Genomic DNA, 16,267 nt, shown 5'->3' with positions numbered 1-16,267 from the left:
TCTTCACTACGGAAGCCCTCAAGTCCTATGTAGTGCATTCCTATTCCTCTGTGATAGCTTTTTAAGGACCAACTTTAATGAGTCAATGTCAACTGAATAAAAAATACACTACTTAAGGCATCTATCAATAATATTTAATTATAAAACTATACTTCTGAAAACATTAGGCTTCCTGGCTGAGGTTTTGATGAGAAATCCAACAAGACTATTTGTTCCTAATAGCCAAGGCATTCTCAACTCAAAGCACAACATAGATTCAATCATGGCTCCTGACTTATGCATAGCATTGCAAATTGGTTCCTGGGCATTAAAGTGCTCTCCCTCTTACCTGTGTATCCAGCATACCAGCCCCAGGAAGCCACCATTCCTAAAAGCCATTTGTACATGAGTCCTTCGATATACCAGAAGCGCTTACTGTCCAGCACTCGGAGTGGCTGCAGTATAATTACATAGCAGATGTAGGATGGAATAGCGACCAGGTTGTTGGCGACCATGAAGGCAAATCTCATCAGGGCTTTCGCTACAATCCAGCCCAGCCACGGAGCTTCTTCCACGGTCACGGCCATTCTTACATTGGCGTCGGTCCTGTCTTTCTGGGGATGAAAGGAAAAAATCATTTCAAAAGGAAAAATGGGTGCAGTCGGCGGCAGCAGCACAGAAATCTCCAGCACAAAAATACAAGAAAACGCGAGGGTCTACGCTCTCCAGATGCAGCGCTCGCTCGCTCGCTCGCTCGCCCGCCTGGCGATCTCGAGGGCAAATTCCAGAGGGGGACAGTGAGGAGGGAGGAGCCGCACAAGGTCAAGAGAGCCGTTCTGCGGGGCACGGGCCACGGCGGAACACAGTTAACCAACGCTAGACCGTCCCGCTAGCCGGTGGCGGCCCCGCACTGCGACCCTCGGTCTCCGCACGCTGCCCCGGACCTGGACCCGGACCAGGACCCGCCGGCCGGAGGTCCCGCCACGCCGGTCCTGAAACGCCCGGCCATGCCTTTACCGGGGCTCCCCCAAGGGCTCGTCCGCAAGAGCGGGGTGCTTGCTTTTCCTCGCCACTGAAGGGGAAAGGAAAGGAGAGGGGCCCAGGAAGGAGGAGGAGGAGAAGGAGGAAGATGAGAGGAAGCCGGCGGGGAGGGGGAGGGGAGCGGGACCAGAAGGTGAAGCCGAGGGGCGAGGGATGCGGAGCCCGTGGAGCCCGCGACGCCCGGCTGAGGAGGCTCGGGCAGCGGTTTCCTCAGGTGAGGAGCCGGACGGCCTCCGGGTCGCCGCGGCGGGCTCTCCTCCGCCGGGTCCCCTCAGCGGGCTCTCCACAGAGGGCTCCCCTCGGCCAGGTATCCTCCTCGGCGGGCTCACCTCAGTGGGCGCGAGCGGCGAGCGGCGACAGGGCCGAGGGCCGGCGGCGGCGGCGGCGGCGGGAGTCCCTGGCCCGGGGGTCGCGGTCATGGACGCGGCTGCGGCGGCCCAGGCGGCCCGAGGCGCGGCGCGAGCGGGCGCGCGGGCGCCCTAGTCCCCTCGCGGCTGCCTGCGGACAGAGGCGCGGTGGGGACTCAGAGGCCGGACCTGTCACCGGGGCGGGTCCCGGGGAGGCGGGCGATGCCCCGCGCCCCCGCCTCCGCCTCCTCCCCGGGCCTACCGCGCCCTCGGCCCTCGGGCCGCCGCCGCCTCCTCCACAGGCCACGCGACCAACGGCACCCTTCCCCGCCCCCAGCGCCTCCCGGGCCCGGCCCGCCGCGCCCCAGGTTTACCTTGGGCAGGCCGGGACCCAGCCCGGGCTGCGGGAGCCGGAAGAATGCATGGCCGGCGGAAGGAGGCGGCGGCGGCGGCAGCGGCGGCGCGGCCCTCCCGGCTCCAGGTCCCGGGCGGCGTGGAGACTCGCTCGCTCCCCAGGGCCCGGTGGCTGCGTGCGCCCCGGCCGGCGGGGCGGGTTGGCGGGAGGAAGCGGCGGCGCCCCTGAGCGCCCTCTAACGAAGGCGCGGCGCGGCCCGCCCCACGGACCCCCTAGTGCGCGGTCGAGGGCGCCCCGGGCCGCCCGGCCTAGGCCCCGGACGTCGCCGAGCTCCGAGTCGGGCGGGGCAGAACGCTGCTCGGAAAGGTCTAGGAAGAAGGCCAGCTCTGCCAGCGCGCGCGGACCTTTCGGGCCCTCCTGGACCCCTTTCAGCCAAAAGGGCCGCTGCGCTGCATTGTTGCGGCTCCTTTGGCCGCCCCAGGCTGGCACGCTTTCTCCTTTTCATTCCTAAAGAAACTCGCTTGGGCTCAGAGCTTTTCTTCTGAACCTCCCCAAGGCATTACGGTCTAGTGTTTTAAATCAATTGTTTTAAGTGCCAGAGTTCTTGTTTCTGGAAAGCACCTGAAACCTGAATGACAACATTTTCAATCCCGCTACACACACACACACACACACACACACACACACACACACACACACACACGGTGGGGGCAGATCAGTGAGAATCCAGTGGTCTGCACAGAAATAGAACTGAATTAATGAAGAAAAAACAATTAGCCACATGCTTGATACTGAATACAATGGCCTTAAGAACTCCTAGCCAGCCCTGATCACTACTAGGACATTAGCTGAATTTGGGTTCAAAGGCTGAACACCATAAGGAATACAGACAGCATACCTAAGACAAAACCAAACCACCAAAACCAAGGGTCCTTTCAGACCCAGTATCTCTTGTTGGGTGTGGTAGCTGATGCTCCTAATCTCAGCACTTGAGAAGCTGAGGCAGGAGGATTGATGTGAGCTTCAGGCTAGCTTAGGATAAAGAATGAGTTAGAGATCCTGTCTATGAATAGGTAAAGCTTTGTGACTAGAGCAGCAGTTTGTTTTCTCCTTCTTTTAAAACCAGGCCTTACTTTCTATGTAGTCCAGGCTGATCTGTAATTTATAACATAGCTCAGGCTGGCCTTCAACATGTAGAAAACATCCTGCCTCATTCTCCCCAAAGTTGGGGTCATAGGTTTGAGCCACAATGCCCAGCTAGGATGGCAGTTTTCACGTGTCTCTAGGGAACTGCCATATTTGAAGGAGTATCACTTATTGTGAAAATGTCAAAGCCCAGTGTGGTGGTTCTCATAGATAATCCCAGCACCAGAGAGGCTAAGGCAGGAGTGCCAGGAGTCCTGGGCCAGCCTAGGCTACTAGACCTTGTCAAAAAAAAAAAAAAAAAATCAAACCAAAAAAATGTTCATGCTTTGATAAAACTGTCCCTCTCTTTCCTCCAACTTTGATCCAGGAATGACAGGCAAGTTGCCTTTTGCCATGTGAAAATATTTTTTTAATTCCTATTCTACACAGAACCTGTATGATATTGATATAGATATATAAATAATTTCCATGTATGTTAGCCTTTATAGCTATTATTATCCTTTACCTGTTCACAAACATATTTTACTGTACAGGGCATGCTAGGGATGTAGCTCATGTGTATTTTCAAGGCCCATCCCAACCTGTGACAAAGCACACCTAAAAAGAATTAAAGGCAATTGGCCTTGTCAAGGAACTGTCCATAGAGGCTCAACTGATGAGTAGCAAAAGAAAAGTCAGATACACCCATTCATTGGCCATTCTTCCTTTCATTTTAGGCACCAAGAACTTCAAATAAACCTAAGGAGAGAAGTGTAATAAGATGACCATTCAAGTTGTGTCATTATATTCTTAAGGAAGATAGTCAAAAGACATATTTCCAGAATCAAACATCAATTTCTTCAAGGATTCCACCTGTTCTCATCTCACTCAGCTTCTCCACATGCTGTGGTACCCACTGACACTGATAACAAGCATCGAGACTTATATCTGCTTACTAGATGGTAGAACATCTGCCTGAACACTAGATACACTAACTTAAGAGAATTAGCACTTGCTAGCCAAGCAGTGGAGCTCAAGATTTCGGTTTCAAAAGCATCATTTGTGACATTTTACCACAGTAAGAACCCAGATACATAAAAGAATAGTATAACAGGAGATCTTGGGGGCCTGCATTTTTTTCAGAGTATTAAAGGAATGCTAGGCATGGTGGAGCACACCTTTGATCTTAGTACTCCGAGGCAGAGACAGGTGGCTCTGAGTGAGTCTGAGGCAAATTTGGACTATGTAGTGAGCTTCAAGGCAGCTGAGGCTATGTAGAGAGAGACCCTGTCTCAGAAATCTAACCAGTCAACCAAAGAAACAAAAATTGTTAATAGGAGATTCTGAGGTTGATAGTTTATAGACTTTAAGTAACCTGAATCTTGGAGGTACAACCTTTTAATTGCAAGTTATTATTGGATCACATCTGTTCTGTCTGCATTAGTCCACAACAAAATGCTAGTCACTAGTTTTCATCAAGTTCCGGAAGCTAAAGCCAAAGATCAAGGTGTGGACAGGTTTGGTTTCTCTGGCCTGTCTCCTTGGTTTGCCCTGTACTCACATGGCATCTCTCTATAAGCGTTTGTCTCTAGATCTGTCCAAATCCCTTCTGGTGTTTCACTGAGAGACAGGTCTTCATAGGAAACCAGCAGGCCAGCCCTCACCTCATTATTTGGCTCAGACAGTACTCTACAGAAGTGTCTTCCTTCCAAATGCTGAGATTAGAGGCATGTGCCACCACACCCAGTCAAACCTCTTAAAAGATAACCAGTCTGATTGGATTGAGGCCCACACTAATGGCTGCGTTTCAAAATAGTTGTCTCTTTTAAGGCCCCAGGTCTATTTGCATTCTGAGGAAGCAGAAACTGAGTTCCAGTGTATGAATTTTTGGGGTGCTGTTCAGCCATAGCATTCTCTTCTCTACACTGCAGCAGACATTGTCATTTTAGTTGCTCTTCAGGCAAAGTACCAAGAAGCCCAGTTCCCTAGATCATCTCATTATCTTAACTAGCTTCTACCCGGGAGGATTTGTTTGGTGGCTGTTGTTTGGTGGGGGAGAACCTGGGGCTGAATGCCTGCTAAATAGGCTCTAGCTGTACCCTAGCCTACCCTTACAGGAAGCTGCCTGTGCAGCTTTTCTTGAAGTTCAGCAAATTGTGCAGCACACCATGCTACAGGTACAAATATGCCAACGGCATATGGAAGGGGTTTTTCTTAGCTTTCTGACCACAGAATTATGTTCAGTTTAAGATAATTAAACCTCTATAAATCATGAAAAATGGTGTTTGGTCTAACTTGTTCAGGAAACCGTTTCAGATGGTGTTTACAGCCATTTCTTATATTTCTTTTTTTTTTCCTTTTTTCTTCCTTTTTCTCATTTCTTATATTTCAACATTCATTTTAGTTTATCATGTTGCATTCATTTTTTTCTCCTTGCATATAATAACTTTTTTGCCTTGCCACTTTTTAACACTAACTTGCTGAGGTTTTCCTATGGTTTATTTGCATTCTACCACATGCAAATAGAGATATAAATTCCTTGAATGATCCTAACAGGAAGATCAGAATGGCTGTAGAAAAGTCAGTGACAACTGGCTTCCAGTTTCCTGTTCCACCACCTTAGAGCTATTTTTAACAAAACACGAACCTTAATTCCAGAGTTGCAGAGCTTTTGTGTACAACCCTAATAGGGAACAAAAAGGAAACAGATCCTACCTTACGGCAACAGGTCTGTCTCAAAACCTTAAATTTGAACCACAAAACATGGTGGGAAAATACAGCAACTTCCATTTCTTAGAGTCTCCACACATTTGAAAACAATCTAACCTAACTCCTCAGAAGAATAGATTCCACCCACATGATCCACATACGCACAGCGAATTAGGTTATAACTAGAGGGGGGTCCCTTGGGTAGAAGATTTCCCCCAGGGCCCACTCTTTTTCCTAGTGGCAATTATAAAAACATTTTACCTGCCTGTGCTGGTTTCTACAATGAGGCTCCAATGGACTATTTCCTCTCTAGGGGGAACCTACCAGCAGTTCTGTGCCCATGCAGTGACTTGGCACAGGCCCGAGATTGCTAAGAAACAGTGGCAACCTAGAAGTCAGCAGCCCCAGAGAGTCTGGCATTCCAGTTGCTGTCGCACCAACCTCCGGCTGGAAAGATACCAATAGTCATTGTATATAAAGCCTGTGGGGCTATCATCTTAAAGTCCTCTAGACAAGGTGGGTCAGACTTGACCCTCAAGTCTTGACCAAAACATTTGAGTAACTAATCTTTAACAGGGTTGTTTTCAGTCTTCTTATGACCTAAACAACTCTGTCTTCCTGGGCTCCTTTCCTGTCCATCTGGTTTCCTTTTTTTTCTGCCCCAGCTAAAACTATTCCTAGGGCCCTGGAGAATCTGTAAGACAAAGACCCCACCAATAGCAGCACCCTAAACTAGAATCGTCTGCCCAGTGTTGCATTTTCCTAGACACACCTGTCTGTCCTGCCTATTCAGGTAGGCACATAACACATACCTTCTGACTATGAAAATGTTCCCTATTCCTAAAGAGTTAACATTTTCTACAAGCCCAAAGCTGCACCCCATTTCCACTGGTGGCTTCTTAGGGGCTAGAGTGGGCAAGATATTCTAAAAAAAATTTCAGCAAGTTCTTTCTCCTCCAGAACCCACAAATTCACATAGTATACCTGTGAATAAGACAAATGCAGATTAAAATTGTATTTGCCTGAGGCAAGAAAAAAAAGAACAATGTGTTTGCTAATTGTAATCACCCCAGCACTGAGTAAGCACACTCAAAAGGTTGCTAGTCTTGTTCTTCATGCTTTGTGTACTTCCCTTCTTTCGATGCATTTTGTTTATTATTGTACACATGATGGAGGTGGGGGCCTGTAGGCCAGAGTTCATGTGTGGAGGTCAAAGAACAGCTGTGTGGAGTTGGTTCTTCCACCAATTTTCAGGGTTCAAACTCTGGCTTGCTCAGAAACACCTTTATCTTCTGAGCCATTTCACTGGCCCTAGTTCTCTCAGTATTTGTTTCCTTGGCTATTTATTTTTATTTATAATGATAACTTCTCATTGTGAAGTTCAGTCTGTCCTGGGATTTACAATCTTCAAACCTCTGTTCAAGTATGCTTGTGATTACAGGTCTATGTTATCACACCCTGCATTCCTCCTTCTAATCCTCATAACAACTTTATAAGGTTTATTGCTACCTGCATTTTAGAAATGGGGAGAGTAAGCAATTTACCCTGGGTCACTTAGCAAGCGCAGGAGTCTGGGATGAATTTTCTGTTCCTTCCAAGGGTGTGCTCCTGACCACGGTCTTCAGTGCTTCTCTGGGAGCTAGCTGCTGGCAGAACCTCTCTCTCTCTCTCTCTCTCTCTCTCTCTCTCTCTCTCTCTCTCTCTCTTCCTCCCTTCCCCCCCCCCCCCCCTCTCTACCTCTGGTGCCAAATACTCTGAAACAGGGGCTCTGATTGGTCAAGGACTGGTCTGGAAGACTAGGCTGGTTAACAAGCCCAGGTACTTTCCCATCTCCACTTCCAGCTCTGAGATAAGGTGCAGCCAATCTCTTTACAAGCATCACCTATCAATAACAAAGCTGATGGCCAATGAGCTGAGGCAAGAAATAAGAGGTGGGGCACTGGCAGGAAGAGAGAGGATTCTGGGAAATAGTGGGCGAATAAACGGGAAGCTGAGAGAATCTTGAAGAAAGAAGCAGGTCAGGACTGAAGAAGTAACTAGCCATGTGGAAGACATAGAATAGTTTGAATGGGTTAAATAAGTTATGAGCTAGTCAGGGAATGAGACAAAATTTATGGCCTAGACATTTAATAATAAATAATTAGTCTCAGAGTTGTCATTCTGGGAGCAGGGCCTGGGAGAAAAAAAAAAGGATTTGTTTATTTACAGGATAACAAGCACATGGGTGTGGAGTATGAGTGTGTGGAGGCCAGAGAGTGACAGCAAGTGTATTTCTTAATCACGCTCCACCTTTTGTTTTTGAGACAGAGTCTCTCACCAAATCAGGAGTTTACCTTTCTGATTAGACTGGCTGGCCAGTGAGCCCTGGGATACACTTGTGTCCCACCACAGCCAGCTTTTTATATGGGTGCTGGAGATCTGAACTCAAGCCCTGCTTCGACAAGGAAGACGACATCCCTTGTGCCATCTCATCAGCCTTGTATCTTTTCAGTCTTGTCTCCTGCTGGCCTCTGGCTCTGTCCCCCAGTGTAGCAGTCACAGTCAGGATGGAGGGAGGGGATGTGGTTAGTTACTTTGCACTTAGAATCTCATACTTTTCCCTTCCCTTTGTCTATGAGTCAAATCCACCTTCTGTGGCTAACAGCACCATCTCCACACTCCTAGATCACTTCAGAATTCATTGCCTCCTCTGCTGACTCCATTAGGGAAAGCCTGGGCACTTACACTTCAGGTTCTCCGTGAAGGCTCCAGAACACCTACCTTTTTTTCTTTTTCTTTTTTTTTTTCTTTAAGATTTATTTATTTAATGTATATGAGCACACTGTAGCCGTCTTCAGACAGACCAGAAAAGGGCATCAGATCCCATTACAGATGGTTGTGAGTCGCCATATGGTTGCTGGGAATTGATCTCAGGACCTCTGGAAAAGCAGTCAGTGCTTTTAACCCCTGAGACATCACTTCAACCCCCTACCTTTTTTTTTTTTTGTTTGTTTGTTTCCAGACAGAGTTTCTCTGTGTAGCCCTGGCTGTCCTGGAACTCACTCTGTAGACCAGGCTGGCCTCGAACTCAGAAATCTGCCCGTCTCTCCCTCTCAAGCGCTGGGATTAAAGGCACACACCACCACTGCCCAGCTCTATCTCTTTTTCATTTGGTGTTTTTCCAGCTACTCTGGTGTCTTGAGTGGCAGCAGTACTCAACTTGTGGGGAGGGACCCCACAGGGGTTCCCATATCACATATTTACATTACAATTTATAACAGTAGCAAAATTACAGTGGCAACAAAATGAGTCTATGTTTGGGGGTCACCACAACACAGCATTAGGAAGGTCGAGAGCCACTGTTGTATGGGAATGAGAAATAGATTTTTTTAATTCAGTGTTTAGTTTATTTTTCAAGTGTCTAACAACAGTTGGGTATATTAAATGATGAAATTTGGTCTGTGACCAGGAGCAGTCATGATGCTCATATGTCTTTAAATGTTTATGGATTCTAGATTTCTTTTGAGACAGGGTTTTGCTTCATGAGCCTTAGTGACTTAGAGCTCACTCTGTAGCCCAGGCTGGCATCTTACTTGCCACAGCCTTTCTGTCTGTGCTTCCCCAGTACTGGGACTGTAACTGTGCACCACATGTCCGATTGCAGTCTCTTTAGGTAAGTCACTGTTAAAAATTTACATTTGTGCCAGGCAGTGGTGCCACACCCTTTCATCACAGCACTTGGGAGGCAGAGATTTCTGAGTTTGAGGCCAGTCTGGTCTACAGAGTGAGTTCCAGGAAAGCCAGGGCTATACCGAGAAACCCTGTCTCGAACCCCCCCCCCAAAAATTTACATTTATTATTTATGCATTCATTCATTTGTGTGTGTGTGTGTGTGTGTGTGTGTGTGTGTGTGTGAGTATGTCAGAGGACAGCTATTAGGAGTAGACTCAGTCATTAGGCTTCATAACAAGCACCCTTACCCTTTGAGACATCTTTTGGGCCTAACCCAGAAATTAATTTTGTAATAAAAAAATTTAAGTTAGCATACAAAACACTGGGTTTTATTAAGGTGTTGTAAAACATATATGCCAGCATGCTTTTTTTTTCTGTTTGCCCCCCTTCCTCTCTAGCCCCCTTTGCTGGTACACCTCCTCTTCTGTAGTTTCCCTTCTTGGCACATGCCGTGTTATTTTTTTAACCCTCTTTCCCCACCGTGCTTCTTTATCTACTGGCTCTTTAGTATCTTGATCCTTCCAATCATTCCACTCTTCATTCTCATACTCCATTTTCCTGTCTAGAGCCAAATCTTACCCCAGTCTCTCTAGCTTCTGGGAAAGCTGGCTCTTGTCAAGTTCCTGGGCTTTGAGTTTGCTCAGAGTCACCGAAATTCCAACTTGACAGTGTCCCTGAACTGTAGCCACAGACATTTCCAAAGCTTCTTTCTACACATAGTTCCTTGACTGGCTTTTAAACTAATTCATGCCTCCCTTATCCCTCTTCCCTCAGCCACCAGAAGACCTCAGAATGCTACATCTCATTTTCCTCTCACTGCAGCCAGTCCAAGCACAGATGAACTTCTGGCTGCTGGAACCCTTTATTACAAGTGTCCTAGGTTTATCACAACTTAAAAAAAAAAAAAAAACAAAAAACAAAAAACAATTGTGGGCCACCTTTATTCTGGTATTCAAGTGTTGGGGTTTGGTGATGTTTAATGATAGAAATGAATTCCTCAAGAAAGAAACACAGAGTAATTCCAATTTGCTAGGAGTTGGGATAAGACAGTGTTTCCTGATGTAATCCAGACTGACCTGGAACTCTTTTTTTAATGTCTGTCTATCTATCTATCTATCTATCTATCTATCTATCTATCTATCTATCTATCTATCTACTATGAGACAGGGTCTTACCATGTAGAGCAGGCTGGCCTTGAACTCACAGAATTCCACCCACCTCTGATCCCTTGAGTGCTAGGATTAAAGGCATATGCTACCATGCCTAACTGATATGAAACTCTTGATTCTCTTGTCTCAGCCTCTCTACTACAAGGATGAAAGGCTTCTACAACCATACCTATAAACAGTAATGCCATTTATGAGTGGGGAAGTCGGGTATGGAGAAATTGGGGGCCAGATCATCACAAAATGTACCAAAATTGGACTGTGCGATCTTAAGGTGACTGTATTAGTCAGGGTTCTCTAGAGTCACAGAACTTATGGATAGTCTCAGTAAGGGAATTTGTTATAATGAATCTGTAGTCCAACTCCCCAACAATCGTCAGCTGTGAATGGGAAGTCCAAGGATCCAGTAGTTGCTCAGTCCTACAAGGCTAGTAGATTCCAACAGATGTGCTGGCAAGTAAATGCCAGCAGGTGAAGAAGAGTAGAGCTTCCTTCTTCCCATGTCTTTATGGAGGTCTCCAGCAGAAGGTGTGGCTCAAATTAAAGGTGTGTACCTGGATCTGGGACTTGTTTTGTCCCAAGCTGACCTTGAACTCAGAGATCTTCTTGTCTTAGTCTCCTGGGATTCATAGCCACTGTGCCTCAAGATCTCCATGCCCAGATCCAGGTCAGAAACTTATATCTCCCAACCTCAAGATCTGAATAACAGGTGAGCCTTCCAATTCTAGATTGTAGTTCATTCCAGATGTAGTCAAGTTGACAACTAGGAATAGCCAATACAGTGACTGACACATCCAACTTACAAAGGAAGGGCTTTTACAGTTTTAGCATTGAGAATCTCAAACCCTGGAAATGTCTCAATCTTGGCCAATGATTGATAACCTCATATGAATGACCACACAGCAGCTTGGGGAGGAAAGGGTTTACTTCACTGACAGTTCCATAGAACAGTTCACCATCAAAGCACTGAGAGCAGGACCTCGTGCAGAGCAGGGACCTGGAGGCAGGAGCTGATGCAGAGGCCATGGAGGGGTGCAGCTTACTGACTTGCTCCCCATGGCTTGTTCAACCTGGTTTTTTTTCTCTTGAAATGACTTCTGGAGCATTTATGAAGGATACTTTTTTTTTTTTTTTTTTGGTTTTTTTCAAGACAGGGTTTCTCTGTGTAGCCCTGGCTGTCCTGGAACTCACTTTGTAGACCAGGCTGGCCTCAAACTCAGAAATCAGCCTGCCTCTGCCTCCCAAGTGCTGGGATTAAAGGCGTGGGCCACCACTGCCCGGCATGAAATGAAGCATACTTTTAAATCCTTTATTTCTCTTAAACTCTCTCTTTAGCCAGGTGATGGTCCTGCATGCCTTTAATCCCAACACTTTGGTAGGCAGAGGCAAGCAGAGCTCTGTGAGTTCGAGGCCAGCCTGGCCTAAAGTTCCAGGATTGCCAAGGTTACACAGAGAAAATCCTCTCTTGAAATAAAACAAACAAACACAAACTTTCTCTTCAAAGTATCCACTAAATCAGAGATCTAAATTATTTTAAATCAGCTACCAGCAGCCCGACAACCTTGAGAAACCACCAATTAGGCTGGGTGTGGGGCTGAGTCAACTCTAATTTTAAGTGCTTAGAATTAAAGCTCTGGGTAAAAGAAAGATGTTAAAAGTATGGGTGTAAGTATGGGGTTTTAAAAGATTTACTTTCTTACTTACTTATTTACTTATCCTTTAAGAAACTACCCCACTAGATCAGCCTGGCCTCAAACTCATAGAGATTCATTTGCCTCTTCTTCCTGGATGCTGCAAATCACAACTACACTAGGTACTTACTGTGTGTGTGCCCTTAGAGCCCAGAGGATTCCCTGGAGCTGGAATTACATGGAGTTGTGAGTCCCCTGGTGTGGATGCTGAGAACCAAATGAGCAGTAGGTACTCTTAGCCACTGAGCCTTCCTGCAGCCCCAAGTAAATCTTAGAACCATTCTAGTTGAATCATTATAGTTTGGTTCTTGCATCAAGTGTTGGTAGCTTTAGCTTCTCTGTCTTAGAAGTTTCTTCCAAAAATTGACTACCCCACATCTGGTTCTTAGACATGCCACGCCATAGGAATCACCTGCAGTTCATTTAGAACTTAGACTTTGTGTTTATGTAGATATCTGGAAAGACTTTCTAAGCCCTAATTCTGGGACCGAATTCCAGAGGTTCTGATTCCTAGGACTTAGGGCAAGCTCATGAGCTTTGGTTTGTAGGCTTAGCTTCTTGTGATTGGAGGAGGGTGGTGTGGCATTTCCAGAGCATTGTTATTTTTTTCTTCCATCATGGAGTCACCAGGAGAGTTTGTTTAGAACTTCAGACTGTCCTGCAGATCTCCTGGGCCAGGACTTTACCTTTAATAAGATTCCCATGTGATCCCAATGTGCTTAAGGTTGTTAGTTCACAAACTAGAAGCAAGTGAGAGCTGTGTATAGCTGATGTGGGGTGGATATTCGTTAGATAAATCTATTTTCATAGGAGAGGGAATGTAGAAGTCCCACTGGGTAAGCTTTGTATTAGCAGAGTCTCCTGAATAGAGCAGAGGTCTAGACAAGTGCTAGGATAGGTAGGTCTGCTTTACATATTAATCAATCCGTACTGAGCAGGTGTTTGCTAGGTATCTGGACTTTGCTTTCCCATTCTAGGGAGAAAGAAAGCGACACAGAGGACTAGTGAAATGGCCCTACACTTAACTGGCTACCTGGCATTTGCAGCTGGATTAAAGGAGTGTTCCATTACATCTGGCCTACAGCTGGATTTCAAGGAAGGGGAGGAAGCTAACAGTCAGAGAAGCCCATGTGGAGGAGAGGTCACCTGATCAGGAACAAGAAGAAAGGGAAATGGGCTTGATTTGTCAAAGAGACAGAGTGATAAAGGCTCCAATGTGGGTCAATGTGCCCAGGGCAAATTAGAAATGTAGAGAGTTTTTGAAAGTGCAAAAGGAAGAAAAGTCCAATTATAGTAATAGAGGCTTAATGTGGGGTTAGTAAATTCTGATTATTCCATCAACAGCCATTCTTCCTTTTTTTTTCTTGTAAAACAAAAAAAACTCTTGAGCTATGAAACCCCATCTCAAAATTATTATCATCATCATTCTTAATAATTATATTAATTAATTTTATATTGTATGTAAATTTTATATTACATAATAAATAATTATACTAACTACATATATTATATTATTATATGTAAAATTACACCTACTTATATTACATATAAGTATATTTATTTTATATAAAAATATAATGATCTAAACTAATTTTTAATATAAAATATTGAAATACATACAATTTATAAATGGAATTTATATTTTATATAAAATCATATAATAGTAAATATATTGGTTACATTAATTAATATAATAATGATAATTAATAACTGCTGATAATAGATTAAGTAAATAAAATACATAAATACTAAATAGAAATAATCTTTAGGCTCATAGCTAAACAAAACACCGACTGCATTTCCTAGCCTTTTTGGCAGTGAGGTGGGATCATGTGACAGTGTCCCTGTTTGTGAGCCATAAAAAGATTGGCTAGGACTTCTCAGCTGTTGCTCTAAAGGATAGAGCCACGCCTTTCCTTATACCTTTTCTTCCTGTTAGTGAAGTAGGGACTGGGAGCTCAGTGAGAAGGCAAGACAGAGGGACAAGCTACTCACAACCTCACAGGCTTAAGTCAGGAGAAGGCCTGCAGCAGGTCTCTCCAGTGATGGGACCACTTCCACTTTGGGGTCGAAGTAGGGAAGAAAGGGGGCTGTGAGAAAGCAACTACAATTTCCCTGTTTTGAACTGTGATTGGCCATTGTGGGTGTAGTTAGAGAAGGAGATAGGTAAGTGATAGGTGAGAATGTCAGGTGACTGGTAGATGCCTCTCCTGGGCAGCCATTATGGTGATCAATAGGGCAGGGAGGGCAAGAATGGAGAAAAGCAATGCTTTAGTTATGGGAACCACGTTATTTCAGTATTAAAGCATTAAGAAGGTTGAGAACCACTGCCCAAAGGCCCGTGAGATAAAGGACCCTAGTCTGTAACATGATGGGCAAGTGATGCAGCCTTTAAAGGGTATTAGGTCCAGGATCTTCCTTTTCTTCTCTAAAGGATCCTGTCCTGGTAGCTCAATGAGTTACTTTTTCCACCATTAGCCTCTGTCAGAATCATACCACAGTTAACAAGACCGTGGGCAGAAATTCTCAGAACTGCAAAGTAAAACAAACTGTTTCTCATTATAAGCTGATTTATCTGGGCTCAGTACCCTGTGTATTATTAATCTCGCTAACCCTTGTCTCCTCTCAAGTAAAACACAGAGTGTCTGTTCTGATTATACAGAGGGACAGATCAGCAGACTAGTTTAGAAGACTGAGCCAGCAGTGTTCTGTGAAGGCGTTCACATCTGAAAGACTGGCATGGCAATGGTGACTCTCATGGTTTGGAAAGTGAATAGACTAAAAGCAGGAAAGGCTTCAAAAACCCGGTCTGGCTTATGGCACCTGAAGTAGAACCAGCATAGATGTTTATTTAGCCTCTTGGGTGCCAGGCACATTCTAGAACTTAAATCCACAGTGATAAAAGCAGGCATGGTTCTTACACTGAGCTTACAAGAGATGGAGGTGTTCATAAGTGGTGTCACACAAAAAAGTCATGCAGAGTTCGTGGCCTTGTGCCGGCTGGTTTTATGTCAGTTTGACAAGTTAGAATCATTTAGGAAGAGGAAACTTCATTGAGGAACTGTCCCCACCACACTGGCCTGTGGTGCGTTTTCTTGATTGATGAATGTTGAGGGTAGGCTCAGCTGGCTGTGGGGAGTGTCATCCCTGCACTGGTAGTCCTAGATGCTATAAGAAAGCTCAGGCTGAGCAAACCAGTAAACAACATCCTTCACTCGAGGTTCTTGTCTGGAATTCCTATCCTGACTTCCCTGGATGGTGGACTATAAACCAGATGAAATAAACCCTTTTCTTCCCAAATTGCTTTTGGTCGATGGAAATCCTAACCAAGATGCTGGAGTTTAGATGTCAGACTATTGATGAATTATTATGTGATGACAAATGGAATAAATGACCTGAAGGGAAAGGGCAGAATGTCTGGAGAAGCTCTACCAGGGACCTAACATAGAGGGGTAGAATTAAGCCAGCTTACAGAGGATGAAGCTGAATTAAGTAAGTAAAGGTAGATAGAACGCACATTTCCTCCACTAGGATAGACCAGAGTTGTGAGAACAGGAATAGCCTGGAAGGGCACATGCTCTCGGGGCCCAGGAGAGCAGTAGGAAGGAAGGCTGTATTCTAAGCATGACAGGGAACCTTGGGTAGGCTCTGAGCAGAATCCTAGGGTGGTGAGCATCTTGCTGTGGAACCAGTGCTAGCCTCAAGCAAACGATCCTACAGGCCCAACTCTCAGACTGCTGAGACTTTAACTGTGTGTTTGTAGCCACATCTGCAGGTCTGTGCCATCAATCTGATGTCCCTCTCCGTTTCTGTCATCCCCTCCCTTACAGCTGTGAAGAGAACTAACAGCATGAAGACATAAAGGCAGCAGTGCAGTTTATAAGACACAAGACCAGTTATGTTTTTCAGGAGCATCTAGCCATGAGAGAGACTACTATAGTTCATGCTGGAATGAGGATAGTGGGATTGAAAAAAGATGGACTTGATAGAAATTTGGGAGGTGAAATTGGGCAGAACATGGTAAGAAATAGTTTTGGCTGTCTAACTATTACCTCAGGCAAGGGCCACCTAGACCACCTCAGGTCGGTGTGTTCCAGAAGGAAAGCAGTCTTTATAGCCTGACCCAACACCTAACCCAAGCAG

At 45.6% G+C, this 16,267-nt stretch overlaps 1 protein-coding gene across 7 annotated transcripts in view; it reads right to left on the bottom strand.

The window, feature by feature from the left end:
- Lpgat1 (lysophosphatidylglycerol acyltransferase 1) overlaps positions 1 to 2,393 on the bottom strand; it is a 66,702-nt gene extending 64,309 nt beyond the window's left edge. The window contains exons 1-3 of one of the 7 annotated variants that reach the window (XM_006497153.4): positions 1,742 to 2,383; positions 1,350 to 1,518; positions 329 to 593 (exon numbers count right to left, since the gene is read on the bottom strand). In XM_006497153.4, coding sequence (XP_006497216.1) covers positions 329 to 593; positions 1,350 to 1,439 — 355 coding nt within the window. In that variant the 5' untranslated portion in view covers positions 1,440 to 1,518; positions 1,742 to 2,383. Of the gene's footprint in view, positions 1 to 328; positions 594 to 1,349; positions 1,553 to 1,741 lie in introns of those variants that run through there. The other 6 variants (XM_017320202.2, XM_030253583.1, XM_006497156.4 and 3 more) reach the window with 6 other exon arrangements.
- Between the last annotated feature and the right edge of the window lie 13,874 nt (positions 2,394 to 16,267).

Source organism: Mus musculus, chromosome 1 (genome assembly GCF_000001635.26).
Source record: "Mus musculus strain C57BL/6J chromosome 1, GRCm38.p6 C57BL/6J".
NCBI classification, from domain to species: domain Eukaryota; kingdom Metazoa; phylum Chordata; class Mammalia; order Rodentia; family Muridae; genus Mus; species Mus musculus.
Note: the sequence above shows the minus strand (reverse complement) of the source record. Positions and strands in the feature narration are given on the sequence as shown.